The sequence below is a fragment of the Lethenteron reissneri genome, chromosome 64 (assembly GCF_015708825.2).
Source record: "Lethenteron reissneri isolate LAM-NWPU_2019-01 chromosome 64, ASM1570882v1, whole genome shotgun sequence".
Lineage (NCBI taxonomy): Eukaryota > Metazoa > Chordata > Hyperoartia > Petromyzontiformes > Petromyzontidae > Lethenteron > Lethenteron reissneri.
Genome location: NC_083842.1, coordinates 9,307,518 through 9,323,116, shown reverse-complemented (window position 1 = coordinate 9,323,116; position 15,599 = coordinate 9,307,518). Strand labels below are relative to the sequence as shown.

At 44.5% G+C, this 15,599-nt stretch overlaps 1 protein-coding gene across 3 annotated transcripts; it reads left to right on the top strand.

The window, feature by feature from the left end:
- The first annotated feature begins 5,186 nt into the window (after positions 1–5,186).
- Positions 5,187–14,155, top strand: LOC133359198 (zinc finger protein 529-like). Of its 3 annotated transcripts, XM_061577625.1 has the most exons (6): positions 5,187–5,558; positions 7,035–7,195; positions 8,805–9,088; positions 9,497–9,586; positions 10,276–10,389; positions 11,580–14,155. In XM_061577625.1, exons 2-4 carry the CDS (start codon positions 7,037–7,039, stop codon positions 9,498–9,500), a joined length of 447 nt encoding a protein of 148 aa, XP_061433609.1. In that variant the 5' UTR covers positions 5,187–5,558; positions 7,035–7,036; the 3' UTR covers positions 9,501–9,586; positions 10,276–10,389; positions 11,580–14,155. The 3 variants fall into 3 exon arrangements, with proteins under 3 accessions (XP_061433609.1, XP_061433607.1, XP_061433608.1); XM_061577623.1 differs by lacking the exons at positions 5,187–5,558; positions 7,035–7,195; positions 8,805–9,088 and having other exon boundaries at positions 9,495–9,586; XM_061577624.1 differs by lacking the exons at positions 5,187–5,558; positions 7,035–7,195; positions 8,805–9,088; positions 9,497–9,586; positions 10,276–10,389 and adding an exon at positions 10,429–10,839.
- Positions 14,156–15,599: the final 1,444 nt, after the last annotated feature.

Below are 15,599 nucleotides of genomic sequence, written 5' to 3'. Positions count from 1 at the left end.
TCGTGGCGGCACTCGCTGGCGTCTCACGGATGCTGCGAGCGGCTCGAAGAGGCAAGGAGTCGGTATGGGTCACCGAGCGGCTGGAGATCAGAAGAGTCCTGAACCGTTTCGGGTTCCCCCTTTTTATGCCCTGGGATTTAGAACATCCAGCGCAGCCAATTGTGCGCCTATCTTTTGATTTTTCAAACGTTTATCTGCATTTACCCAGAACATTTCGATTTAAAGCTTTCGTGGCTGCAGGGATTCATCTTCTTGGTTCTTTCGGTAAAGTCACGTAGAAGGGAAGTAATAAAATAATAAAAATAAAACATAATAAAACAATTCTCACGACGTTTCGGCCACAACGCAAGCAGCCGTCCTCAGGTGAAAACCAGGTCTGTCGAGGCGACAGCGTCTGAATGAAACAGCACACGTGCTTGGAGCATATATATAAGCTGGGTTGGAAGGGGGGAAAAGGGCGCCTTGACAAAAGAATATGCATATCAAGAGGAATTTAGCATATTTATGGGAAATGCAGGTATGTGATTAGTACTACTTATGCCCGTGCATTATGCAGGATTAGCAGCATCAAAGGGAGGGGATATGGGAAATGCAGGTATGTGAATAGTACTACTTATGCCAGTGCATTATGCAGGATTAGCAGCATCAAAGGGAGGGGGATAGGGGTAGCATTAATGAAGGGAAGGAGTGTTAATAGTATGTAGCTGCAGTAACTAAAACCACCACGTAAACAACTAAAGTATAAACTACATAGTATCATCAGTATACTAAATATACTCTACAATAAGCTGAGTTACTAACAGTAAGTAATACATTACAATTCTACGTCGTAAAAAATATATAATATGCTTCCATCTAAACTTTATTCTCTTACATCACACGAGTCTACACCGTACTATATACTACCATAGACAAACCCAACATTAAATTATATACTGTATTGCTATAAACCACCCTATACCTTATACATTGTAATATTATACTGTGTATTATTCTACCCACCCTAATGTATATCACACTGCTGTATATTGACTATACAATTACGATACTATATATTACTTTGTACATTGTATTAAGCATATAAATGTTATACTATTTGTTATTATACATTGTACCATTGACCATCGTGTGAAAGATACTAAGAGGAAGCAACGAAATATGTCAATGGGTGAGTAGTGGAAGGAAACTTGCAGCGGAGCAAAGAATCCATTCCCTGCGGAGAATACAATGCCAGTGCAAAGTAATATATAGTATCGTAATCCCATATCCCCTCCCTTTGATGCTGATAATCCTGCATAACGCACGGGCATAAGTAGTAATAATCACATACCTGCATTTCCCATATCCCTTCCCTTTGATGCTGCTAATCCTGCATAATGCACGGGCATAAGTAGTACTAATCACATACCTGCATTTCCCATAAATATGCTAAATTCCTCTTGATATGCATATTCTTTTGTCAAGGCGCCCTTTTTCCCTCCTTCCAACCCAGCTTATATATATGCTCCAAGCACGTGTGCTGTTTCATTCAGACGCTGTCGCCTCGACAGACCTGGTTTTCACCTGAGGACGGCTGCTTGCGTTGTGGCCGAAACGTCGTGAGAATTGTTTTATTATGTTTTATTTTTATTATTTTATTACTTCCCTTCTCCGTGACTTTACCGAAAGAACCAAGAAGATAATAACATCTTATATGTATATAGCACCATTATCCAAGGCGCTTTACAAGGGTTATGAGTGGTACAATGAGGGTATAGCAAAAGGTGATATGGTTAATAATAAATACATTTCAGGAAATGTGGTGACGCTGCTTTGGCAGTAGCGCACAAGCACATTTAACACATAACAAAAAAACCTCCAACACATTACTCTTAAAAGGAACAATACCTTGACTTAAAGCTTTCGTGACTGCAGGAATTCATATTCTTTGGGTCTTTTGGTAAAGTCGTTCAAAAAAAGTAACACAAAAATACGACGTTTCGATGACAATCGCTTGTGATGTGATCGAAACGTATTTTTTTGTTATTTTCTTTGAACCATCTACAGTGGTACCTCGGTATACGTCGTTAATTCGTTCCAGAAGGTAGGACTTATACCGAAAATGACGTATACCAAACGAATTTTTCCCATAAGAAATAAAGGGAAAGGAAATAATCCGTTCCAGAGTATAAGAAATGATATTTTATATGGCATATTATACATTAATGGGGTTATATAAAATAATTTAGACACTATTTATTACTAAAATGCATACGTTAATTATAAAAAAATTGAAACAAATTGAAATAAAAATACAATTTTACGTAATTTTACCTTACTGAGAGGAGTTGAATGAATTCGCAAAAAAATTCACGTTAAAATTATTTTAAAAAACACGTGAAAATTCACGGAGAGTTATAGCAAGGGTTGTGCACTGAATGAGATCTACTGTCCAGGCAGACTGAGGAGCGGCGCTTTGTTTCAGTCGTGAACGGGGTACACGTGGGTACACGGTGACTCATCCCGACCCAGACAAGTTCGAGCAAGCACGTCGTATCCCAAGACATTTTTTCCTCGTCAAAACACGACGTATACCAAATTCGACGTATTCCAAAGCGGTTGTACAGTGAGGGAAAAAAGTATTTGATGCCCTGCTGATTTTGTACGTTTGCCCACTGACAAAGAAATGATCAGTCTATAATTGTAATGGTAGGTTTATTTTAACAGTGAGAGACAGAATAACAACAAAAACATCCAGAAAAACGCATGTCAAAAATGTTATAAATTGATTTGCATTTTAATGAGGGAAATAAGTATTTGTCCCCCTCTCAATCATGAAAGATTTCTGGCTCCCAGGTGTATTTTATACAGGTAACGAGCTGAGATTAGGAGCACACTCTTAAAGGGACTGTACGTCACTTTACCGAAAGACCCAAGGAATATTAATTCTTGCAGTCACGAAAGCTTTAAGTCAAGTTATTGTTAATTTTAAGGCCGATGACGATCGCTTGTGTTGTGATCGAAACGTCGTAGTTTTTTGTTATTTTCTTGAACCATCTATGTGACTTTACCGAAAGACCCAAAAATAGGAACAATAACTGTTGAGGAGGCGTTTCGGGCCAATGGCACCTCTTTATAGCACTACCTCTTGTACGGTCCTCATAAGCACAACCCTTTCGCTGATTGGCTACGGTTTAATCCAACAGCAGTACTCAGGACGAGCCTATGGGCGGGATATCTTGGTAAGGGAATTTTAACAGAATTTCACAACCAACAATATTCATATTAAAGGGTTTTCTGGGTTAGATCGCGTACATATGAATGTGTCGTTCACCCACCACCACCCAGTGTGTTGGAGAGTAAACCAAATTGGGTTTACAACACTACCGGTGTGCTGAAGTAGTAACAATAGGCACTTTTTTTTAAGTGACAAACTTTACGAATTGGTTGTGTCGGATGGTGGTGGGTTAACACATTTATATTTGCGCGATCTAACCCAAAAAATAAACATAAATTGGTAATGGGACTCCTTACAGGGTGGGGGAGGTTATTGACATTATTTTCTTGCTATACATTTTCTCACGGTAAGCCACTTTGTTGAGCTATCATGTGGCCATGTCGCTTTAAAAAAATAAAATTTAAATAATGTATTTACCTTCCATATACTTTGCACTCCTATCGTATTATTGTATCGTTTGTTGTCGTAACGTGCCCCCCAACTTGGCATCTGTGAGGGGGAAAAGAGCTTTATAGCTAATCGGATTCCTTCAATAAAAAATAATTGATTCCGCTGGTACGGGTACCGTGGAAGGATGCCATCTGTGAAGGATGTCATTCCTGACATGCAATATCCTGGAGTCTACAAACTAAAATGCACCTGCGGTGATTGTTACATTGGGGAAACGAAACGACATGTCTCGGACCGTGTTCGCGAGCACAAGTCAGATCTGAAACACGGCAGAACTAATACCTCCGCTTTGGCTGACCATTGCTATAACGCTTTGGGCTCTCATATTGTTTTTTCCCGAGACCAAGCTGCTCTGCAAACCTTCGGGCTACTATCAAAGGTTTGTTCATGAAGCCATCCAGATATGTAAACATAGACATAACTTCAACCGAGAAGATGGATACAAATTGAGCAATCATTGGAAGGATGTTATTAACCAGGTAAAACCTGAAATGCTTTATGGTGTTGCCTTCATATCCGCATCTCCTGTTTCTCTTCAACCTCCCACTACCAGCCCTGCCCATTCCCCCAACGACTTGTCGTTGCTCGCCCTTTAATCCCTTCTAGCTGCTCTTCATTCGGCAGCGCTCCACTCCCCCTACCCCCCCTCTCTATCTCTCCTCCCTGGCTCCTCCCCCCCTTCTCTCTTACCTATATGTCCTCTTGTTACAGCAGCCCTTTTGCCCACTTTAGCAATTGTTTCTTGCTGTGGTTGTCCCACCTGATGACGGACGCTTGCGTTGCGCCCGGAACGTCGTGGTTTATTTTATTTTGTTTTATTTTATACCCACGTGACTTTACCGAAAGAACCAAACAGTATGGGTACCTATTCTTGGGTTTTTTCGGTAAAGTCACGTAGGTAAAAATTTTTAATTAATAAAAGTAAAATAAATAAAAAAAATCACGACGTTTCGGAAGCAACACAAGCCTCCGTCTTCAGGTGGAACCGTCACAGCACGCTCGCTGTATCAAGTAAATTTTTTACCTACGTGAATTTACCGAAAAAACCCAAGAATATGAATCCTTGCAGTCACGAAAGCTTCAAATCTACAAGTATGGGTACCGTGGATTCACGTGTCATGCAGCCCCCCCCCCTGTCCCCACCCCGCCCTCCCCTGTCCCCACCCCCCGTTGAACTCACCCTGACCAACATGGCCCCCTGTGCACAACCCGCCCCCCGTTGAACTCACCCTGACCAAGATGGCCCCCTGTGCACACCCCGCCCCCCTGTCCTCACCCCGCCCCCCGTTGAACTCACCCTGACCAAGATGGCCCCCTGTGCACACCCCGCCCCCCTGTCCCCACCCCGCCCCTCCTGTGCTCACCCCCCCCCCCCCCCCGTTGAACTCACCCTGACCAAGATGGCCCCCCTGTGCACACCCCGCCCCCCGTTGAACTCACCCTGACCAAGATGGCCGCCCCTTTACTCCGTTCTCTCCCCTCCCCACCGCCCCACGGCATCATCAGCCACGGCCAAAGCGCGGATCTCGCCTCCTTCTGCCGTGGTTGTGTGTGTGGGGAGAGAGAGAGAGACATTACATTATTATCATTATTATTGTTGTTGTACGGTGAGGGGAAGAGACAGAGAGAGAGAGAGAGTGGGAGGGAGTGGGTTCGTGGTCGCGCTGTTTTGAACGCCGCTCGTTAAACGTTCCCAACTCAATTCCCTAATTACCTCGCCCGGGCGGTGAGGACGACGAGGCCGACGTTTCGGGCCAGGCGAGCGGGGCCGGGACAAGGGAGGACGACGAGGACGACGTCGTCTCGGGGGCCGGTCGCTTCACTTCCAAGACCCCGCGACGACGACGCCGACTCAGCCTCAGCCGCCAAACTCGGGGGACGAATCTCGCCCGTGCGTTGCCAGTAATCACAATTATTACTATACAATACAGAGAACGTAGCTCTCTACACACACACAAGCACACAACCGACAGCACTACCACGCAACCACAACAACAGCAGCACCCACCCGGCCGCCACACAACATCGCAGTCACGAGTCAATGTCACGCCACTCGCACGGATTTCAGACAAATACGACAGTGAACAAAGCTATTTCACCCCTCACCGACATCAAAACTACCACAACACCCATCCAACTTCCAGTCAACCGTAGCTCTGTGTGGGTGCACATTCTCTTATGCTGGCATCGTACTCTGTAACAACCCCCCCCTCCCCCAAGTCATTCGTGCTGTTAACTCCCTGACCCTGTTCAAGTCCAATATCAAGAGCAGTGTTCACTAATATTAAGGGGTGTTGGGTGGCACTTTCTCTCCTGCAAGACATCATCAGTGTGTGAGGGCCGCCACACCGCCTACAAGGGTTCTAGATTTGAAGCTTTCGTGACTGCAAGGATTCATACTCTTAGGTTTTTTCGGTGAAGTCACGTAGGTAAAAATAACTAATAAAATAATATAAATAATATTAATAATTATAGAAATAAATAATGATTTTACCGAAAAAAACCTAAGAGTACGCCTACAAGGGATTGTCTTTTTTATATAAGTGTAAACATGCCCACTCTTTCTCTATAGCGTCTTGAAATGTGTAGAGCAAATGTAAATTCACATTGTATTGTACTTTATGTAGGTGTGCTGTCCATGCACATTTTTTTTTATGATCCCGAATTGGCAGAGATGCACATTTATGGGTTTTATATAGTTGTATGGATCCCTATGACTGACTGCCTTGTTCTCACTACAATATAAATATTCCAACTGTTTTTGGGCAATGCCTTTAAATACGTTAAAATTGTCATTTCATCTGAGTGGAACTCTATATACATCACTGAGGCCCTATATAATATTGTGTATCCATGACTGTCGACAAAATAATAATTCCAAACATTTCTAACAGTGTATTCAAATGGGGTCGCATGTAGATGCTACATAAATTAGATATACCAAAACATATTGCGATAACATGGCCCAGCAAGTTGCGTGTTCACCTCTTTTGTAAGGGGTTAGCAGTTAAAATCCATTGGGCCGATATGTTAATACTGTGGGTGAATGAACCGTAAAATACCTGCTGCCTGCTGCGCGCCAGACATTAAAGATCCCATGACATCACCCAAAAAGAATAGGCCCATAGTGCACCACGTCATGGTCCAAATTTAAACATTTACCTACAAAAAAGCTCGATTTGAATTCCACGTATATATAAACGTCTTTTGCACCATACGTAGCCAACCATGCTAATCGCCTTCTCTTGTAAAACAAAGCGCCTTTAGGATATCCTCGCAAAATACTAATGCTGGAAATACCAAATGTACTAATGCTTGGATTTGATCAATCCACATTGTAATTGTAAATTTTATCGTTCTTGCGCAGTGATGGCGTGCGTTGCGGTGGAGCTGCCGGATCCCCGGTCTGACTTCGCAGCGTGGCTGGGCGCACACGGAGTCAAGGCGCCCTGCTTTGCCGAAGCCGTGGAGCGAGAGTTCGGCATTGGGGACTATGATGACCTCATGGCATGTGCCGAGGACGAGCAGGTAACCCAGGGAGGCAGGCAATGCTGTGGTTATATCACAGGTGGCTTAAACCTGGATTGAAGAAGCCATGGCCTCGGCAATTAGTTGATCCTTTGTGCATTCAGTGGAGTGAACTAGTGATGCAGTGGTGAGAACATTGCTATGAACCTCTTCACTTAAGTTCAATTCCTGGCCATGACGAACTCTATAGCAGGGCATGTGAAAAGTGAATCAACAACTAATCTGGATTAGAGGCAATTGAAGAGACCTCAGAAGCAGATTTGTGATCTCTTTGTTAGAGTTGTCTGTGATTGGATATGATTAGTCAGGCCTAGCTTATTATCTTAATTTAATATACATCAACAGTCCCTTGCCAATCTTGATGGCCTCCCTACGCCGTTTGGGTGATAGGAGCTGTTTCACCGTATTACACCACCCAGGATATGAGAATATATGTGCACGTTAGATACATCATATTGGCTGTTTAGAAAAGTAAGTGGGCTTGCAAGGGACACGATGATGGCCGGTTTTCTTCACTAACTATGGAGTGGTGACCAAAGAAGAGAACAGGCCTGACAGTATGTTCATCGTGGATATGGAGCGATTGAATCAGCTCGTGTGATGTTGCTGGGTGGGATTTTGCATCGCTGGATAATGGAAGATGGCGGCGGCATTGTTTACATCATAATATAGTTAGTACGTTAATTTCAGCTGAATTAGTCCAGGTCAACAAATATTTACATACCCAGCACACCACCTAATCTATTCTTAAATATATGCCTTCTCCAGTTTACCTAGTCTTGCCTAGTGGGCACGGGCCCTCGCCACAACGCTCACCCTGCTCACCGGCCCTGTTTTGTTTTTTTTAAACAGTTGCTGAGCAACGCATCCAGCGGCTGGCAAAACAAACCATTGCAGTTGTAATCAATGAGTTAACGTGTTTCTTGAATTGAGGAAGGTTATAAAAAAAAGTTCATTCCTAGGTTTAGTAGTGCGAGGGTAGAAGCAGGAAGAGAAGTGTTTAGACATGTAGTATAGGGGTTTAATGCTGGATGAGATAATACGGTCTGGTAGATGGCATCATCAACATGGAAGAATCAATTGCACGAAAACATTGACCATGGTAGCAGCGTCAGAAGTGTGATAAGAACGCGAGTGACCGCCAGTGAGTGAGTGACTGGGGTGAATGGGTGAGTGCTGGATCTTAAATAAACCTGACGGCTTTACGCTGAATTCTCTCAAATACAGTGAGCTAGGAACTAGGTGTTCAACCCCAGATGTGGTGCCGCATTAACTCCCTAACCTGGTATGCAGGAGGTCGTGGGTTCCATCCTGACCATGACGCCTGTATATTTGGCGTTTGCGGTGTCCCTCTCCCCATGGTCGCCTGGATTTTTCTCTGGTCGTCTGGTTTTTCCCTCTACATTTATAATCAACATGCATTTAAATATTTGGTTGCTATAAATTTCCACGTGATAAGCCACTTCGTTGAGCTATAATTTGTGGCCAGGTCGCTTCTAAAAAGAGCTATATGGCTCAATGGGCCTCACCTGGTAAGATAAAAAATAAAAATAGGTATGACAGCAGTCACACCGACCTGAACCCTAACCCCAACCTCCCCATCCCGCAGGTCACGCTGGAGCTGTTTGCGATGGCTCGGTGCCGGCTGCCCTTTGCACTCTATGCTGCACTGCGCCGCGTCATCAAGGCATGCGTGCCCGCTCTCCCGCAGGCCCGCGCCGAGCAAGAGGCCGGCGTGGGCCTGAGGGGGCTGCTTGCCATCATCGTGGCCACGCTCAGCAGCCTGAGCCAGGAGCTGCTGCAGTCGGCACACAAGTTCAGTGCCCTGGACCCCACGCTAGGCCAACAGTGGAGCACTGGCGACTGGATACAATGGAGACGCGGCCAGCCCAGGTGAGGGGAGGCACTCAATGTGGGGGGATTGGGTGCTGGAATAATGGGTGTGTGAGACTGGGATAAGAGCTAAGGTCCTCCAGGTGTGCTGGCGTTGTGCCCTGCCATTGTCTGCACTTGAAAGAGAGACCCATCCCCAGGGCTTTAAACATTTATCACAGAGTGGCTGGCTAATGGATTTGATGCAGGAATTATCCACCTCTTGAACCTAGACTTCATAGATGGTTCTGCTCTGTTGCCCCTCCAATTTTGATTATATATTGCTTGCTGCTGTCAAAGCTTCTGGTACAGTTCATGTTGTTGCTGCTGATTTTCCTGTTGCCACTGCTGCTTTCTATTTGTGCTTCTGTTGACGACACTTCTGCTGCTGTTGATGTTCATACTGTTGCCATTTCCATCTCCGTGTAGATAGTGATGGGGGTGTGAGGCTCGACGGGTTTGTGTCGCCCATACCTTACGAGGACAACGCCGTGAGGATCAAGACTGAGGACTGCAAAGGTGTGAGCCCACGGCCCACGATCGATTGTGGAGTTTAGCTCTGCGGCATCTAATGCCTCAATTACATCACAACTCGGAGAAACAAGTGCCTGAACCAGGCTGGGATAGAACCAGAGTTCTATCTGTTCCCGCTGTGGCAGTCCACTTTATCAGTGGCCAAAGATGTGCTCGGCATTTCTCATGTTGAAGCATGCTGGCATCTGCTGATCCTAAAACCAACTGGCTCATCCAAACTAAAACACGGACGAAATATCATGCATATGCGTGGACTCTTTAATGGCTTTCCAACATATGTTGGTCCTTGGAAGTACTTGGCAATAATAACTGTAATGATGAATCTGTGTGGACCTTTGAGTGTTATCCATCATATGCATCGTGGGTTTTCTCTGGCTACTCCAGTGTCCTCCCTCATAAAAACTCTGCTTAAATGCAAATGGGAGAGAAATGGATTATTCAGACCCATTTAAGCTTTCCTGGATAAATAAAATACATAAAATACGTCATTAAACCTTTGCAACGAAGGTTGAAATAGTTGATGCGATAGTTATGTCTGTCTGTTCATAACTAGCGGCACTATAATTCTCATAATAGGGGTTGAATTTAAACAAAACTATAGTATAAAGTTCTGTTGATGTCAGTGACTTGCTGTATTGAAAATGACCAAGTTAAATGCTGTCTTTATCGCTCAGATGAAGCTGTGGAGGAGGAGGTGGTGGAAGAGGAGGAACTGCATGGGGAAGGGACATTTCCACCCGTGTGGGACCCAGCAGAATTTGGCACCGTCATCAATGATGACTACACAGGTGATCCTGGAAGCAAGTGCTGCTTGTTAAGATGTTACGTCAATTGTACGTCGGTGCGAGAAGCTCACGAACCTAGAAATGTGTTGCCTGCCAATGTGTGCCGCTTGCTTAACAGTGGTGTTTTTGCAAATGTGTATACAGGAGATACTTAAATATCACGGGTTTATCGTTCGCAAGTTTCGACCTATCGTGAGCAACCTCTTTGTATACCAATTTAGCTGTTGTGGGGGTTAGTTGTGGCTTTTCACTTATATATTGTATCCGGAGGTACTGTGTCATTGGCTAATACGATGTGGCGAGGCGGACGAGGGACGCGACAAGTCGGTGGCACTTCAACCGTTGCCGTACAAGCATCTTGCAGACAAGACTCGACTGAGGGGAGGCCCAGGACCAATTCAGATAATTGTCAATGGTGTTAGACAAGAGCGGGAATCGAACTCGGGTTGCTGGGTTCGTAGTGCAGTGCGCCTAACCATAGCAGCACCACTCCCCACTCGCGCACAAACGCACCCGTTAAGTACAGTATCCAGTATTTATACCCCTATTTATTGTCTATTAATGTTTTTTGTACAGGGATTTTACGTATTTCAATTTTGTTTTTAGTTTATTTGACATACATTACAGTACTTATTTCATTTGAAATGTTGTCTATTTTTGGTTGCTGTGTACCTAACCCCCATTATTTAGGTGAGGCTTCGGTATTGAATATCGCAGTTCGGCTTTCACAGGACTTTCCAAGAATGCAACCCCCTTCGATATTCAAGGGTCTCTTGTATAAATGTCTATCCTGAAACATGCATGTATAACCTATGGCTCGCAGGCTGTATCCGCAACACAACTTAATTTGCAATGGCCACCCGACCACATGAGGCTTACCACTTTGAAACAATCCGTAAAGATCTTGGTCATTCCAATCAGACACGAGAGGAGAACATTTTTGACCTGGCAACCTTAAATTTATAATTTTAGTACACTCGGTCACATCTCTCACTGCACGAGCCTCTTGCAGTCACAGAAGTAACTGAAGGTGTCTTAATACGTGTCTAGCGAAAGGTATTTGAAAGTTCTACTCAACCCTCGATAAGGAAAAGGTATCTCCAACCATGGTTTAAATAAATAACTACGCCATACTAGAATCGGTTTACGGGTTTCTATCCCACACTCTGTGCGTCTCTCCCTAAACCCTGCAGTACGCGGCGATGAGGGCGTGGACACGATGTGCATCACCAAGGAGGATGGCCACGGCAGTGCTGACGATGCTGAAGGAGATGAAGCCTTGCTACTGAGGCCTCCTCCGCCCCTCTCAAGGTCTCCACTACCCATGACTACACTGCCTGGGCCGTCGTCCTCTCTGCCACCACTTCCACAGCCGCCCTGACACGGCCGCCCCTGTCAGGCCCGGAGGCCATGCATCAGCAGTACATGTACGTGATCCAGCTCATGAAGAGCTCAGCTGCGGGAGGCGGACTGGACAGTGGCGGTGGTAGTGGTAGCGGAAGCAGTGGTGGCAGCATTCGGCCGTTCGCTCCGTCGGTCAAAGAGGCCTTCGCCAGCCGGTGGTCAGCTCCCGATGGCGGAGCAGCAGCAGGCGGAGGAGGAGAGGTGACGAGAGGGGGTGGCCACCTCCCACCAGAGAAGCTGACGTCACCACTGTTGCTGCCACCGCCGCTCGGAGCGCCGGGCGTTGTGATCCGCAAGCCCTTCGTGTGCCAGCTGTGCGGCGAGGGCTTCACGCACTCGAGTGGGCTGTCGCGCCACAAGCGCATCCACACCGAGAAGCTTTACAAGTGCCACGAGTGTGGAAAGGAGTTCCTGCTGGCATACACGCTCAAGAGGCATCGTCGTGTGCACATGTGACAGTGGTAGATGGGGGTGAGGGGGGAATGGGATGGGGTGGCATTGGGTTAGATGTGAAAAGCCTTGATTATGATGGACTGTGTTTTAATTTTGCTGTAGGCATAGGAGGGAATGTGAGAGGAGAGACGAAAGTTGAGTGAAAGGATCTTACTGCACAAAGAAGTAGTAGGTGGTGCTTAGCTCCACTGGTGGCATCTATACAGTGGTAAAAATTCTACATTCCTATGGATGGTGCATTTTGCTCCATAGGATTACCGCTGTTAATGTCCCAGTTAGTAGTACTTGTTTTATTAGCCCTGGAGAGATGATGGGTTGAGTTGGCCCCCAATGGGTGATATGAACTCACAAAAAGAGTATTGTGAATTGAGCGGTGTAACTACAGTATAGGGTTAAGACGGACAGTGAATCTAACAGTGACCCCAAAAATAAACACAACCTTTGCTTGACACTAAGGTTGTGGATTGATTCCAGACCATACCATAATGTGGTGTAAGTCGATTTGAGATGCTGAGGCATTTAAGCACCCTATGAATACAAATCATTATTGATGCAAATCCTAATCCTTACCATAGCCTTTAACCTAACCTATTCCTGCTTTCATTCTAACTTCCACCCAAACCCTGGCCTTATGCCCAAAAGAATATGACCGAGACCCTCTTTACTTTAACCACTTTGCATTGGTGCTCTATTTTAGGAATTGGTGCTCTGTGTAAAACTCAGAGTCAGTAGTGAAAACTCTGCATTACTATGGTGAGAGTTTTAACTCTGGCATCAAACCTTTACTCTTATCCTGACTCAGACCCTTATCCTAACCTTTTACCTAGTATCCCAGTTATATCTCTGACCATAACTCTAACCGTAACCCTAGCCCATCAGCTGTGCGCGATGTCAGTCATCTCGTCTTACGTGCCACAAGGATGCGATGGTAGCTGGCGTTGGTGCACACCTTCATTTAACTGTTCGGCAAATACAGGTTTTAGTTTAGTGTAATGCTCCCTGAATCTAGCGCAAGCATTGAAAGTCTTGGCGCTGATGGTGACGATCTGCAAGGGATGTGATGCCCACCCGCTTATCACTGGTGGTGATGCCTTCATGGACAGTGCAGTAAATGGTTTTCTGACCTAGTGAAGGTACTGCCTGTATTAAGGCAGTACAGCAAGCAGTTTTTCACAGGCTTCCTTTACAATCGAGTCTTTAGGAGTTTTCCTTTCACGCGCATTGGAGGTTTTATCCTGGCATTCTGTTTAGACTAAAACTATATTTTATTGTTAGGAGACTGGATTGCCAGCTTAGTCATTTTTTATACGCACTAGCGAATAGCAACACAGCTCACACGCACGTGTAATACGTTCAGCGATACGTTCATAGACTCATGCGTGTAAGATTATTTTTGAGAGGGTCCAGAGCATACAGAACAAAATAGATATACGGTCCAGACAAAACATTAAAAAAGTTGAATAATATTCAATCTTGACCACGAATTGTGACAATTCATGAAATTATGATGAGAGTTAATCATTACTTGCCTAATAGGTTAGCTCTTGATGATTTATAAGCAGATTACCCAGGTTACAGATCAACCATGCTCATTCTCACCCTTTATGTGTGCGCTGTGTTTAATTATTAACTGCTGCTCACTAGCTAAGGATCCGTGGCTAAGTGCCTACGTGAACACAAGCATGTTGACAAGTGAACCGATTACTTTTTTATTTGTTTATGCAGGTAAGAAACATCAAGCTGTTTGACAAGAATGACCAGGACAAGACCTTGTAGAAATTAAGGAATTTCGAGCATCTAAATCATAACATTGCAGACTACTGAGTAACAAACACAATCTAGGATAACATGCAAGTAATGCACCACTCAAGGAACACTGGCAGATAACACAGAAATAAAACACCGAATCGTGTGCGGTTCGCTAACAGCGTGTGCAAGAAAATGGATAAATGTTCAATCTAAGAAGGAATGTTATAAGGCCAGGGAAGGGAGGGATGTAAACCGAAACCGTGAAGCGAGTTAATTCCAAAAGTAAGGTAATGATTTTTTCACTGCAGCTCGATCTCACTCTGGGTATATTAAGGAGAGATAGAGAGGTGCTTCTAAGACAACGTGATGAGGACTGTGGTGAGAGGCGGTCACGGATTGTAATTAGCCTGAGTTTTTTGGAGTATTTTGAGGATGAATGAAGCCCAATATCGCTGCCTCTGAGTATCAAGGGAAGTTGCGTTTTAAGTAACAGGTCGGCAGTGGTGTGTTGTGTACGGGGCATCAAACGCAAAATGAAGGACTGAACGGTTTATGGGGACCAAGAGTCTTTGAGGCAAGTTTGTAGATGGCATCACAGTAGTCAAAATTTTGGAGAATGGTAGCTTTGACAGTGTCCAATCTGAGATGGAGGAGAATACAATGGTTGTATCTGCAGAGGAAACCAATTTGTATTTTTCTTCCTTAATTTTGGAGCTTTCGTGACTGCAGGAATTATTCTTTGGTTCTTTCGGTAAAGTCACGTATAAAGATAAAATAATAAATTTAATAATAGCATACGACGTTTCGATTGCAACACAAGCAATCGTCATCAGGTATAATGAAATAGCGAGATAAAATCTAACCAGAAAACTATAGACAGACATACAAGCAGACAGATATCACCAAGATACATAGACCGAGCAACACAGGTACAGAGAGGGGTGATCGTCTCTGTGGGGTGGCCTTGCAAGGTTAGCTACGTGTGGTGCAAAAGAAGTTTTACAAAGATACAAAATGTTCTATAAGAACCTGGAAAGAGATTTTGGAATCTAGGATAAGGCCTAGATTTTTTAAATTGTCAACGACTTCTATTTTCAGAGAGTTCATAGCCACGACTTGAAGTGGAGAAGGGGGGCAGGCTTGTGTTGATCCGAAACCAATATTAATATTTTATTTGCATTGAGGACAAGTCTAATGGCAGGGAATAAAAATCCTTTTTAAATCCTTTATATTAAGTTGGCCTGCTTGCTTGCTTGCTTACGACCGTGCAAATCTTTCGGTCGTTTTTTAACCCACTTCCCGTGATCCAATCGAGCTGACATTTTGCACACAGACTCGTTGTGCGAGACAATTAATGTTCGTGAATTTTTTTCCAAAATTTTACACTGTTTAGGGAAAACAAATTAAATATTTAATTACCAATTGCTTAATACTGGCAGACAATCATCTGACCCATAGGTGGCAGCCATCTCAAGCCAGAGGACGAGAGGACTCTAGCCGCCACGCATATAAAGGATTTATAGTGGAAAAACTTTGTTTTTACGGGTTATACTTATTAAGATTGGAGTAAAGACCGTGCAGAGATTTGTTCAAGACCATGAGAGCTG

Bases quoted from the DNA above. Each gene is read 5' to 3' on its own strand.
- LOC133359198 (XM_061577623.1), top strand. From the start codon at position 11,797: ATGCATCAGCAGTACATGTACGTGATCCAGCTCATGAAGAGCTCAGCT.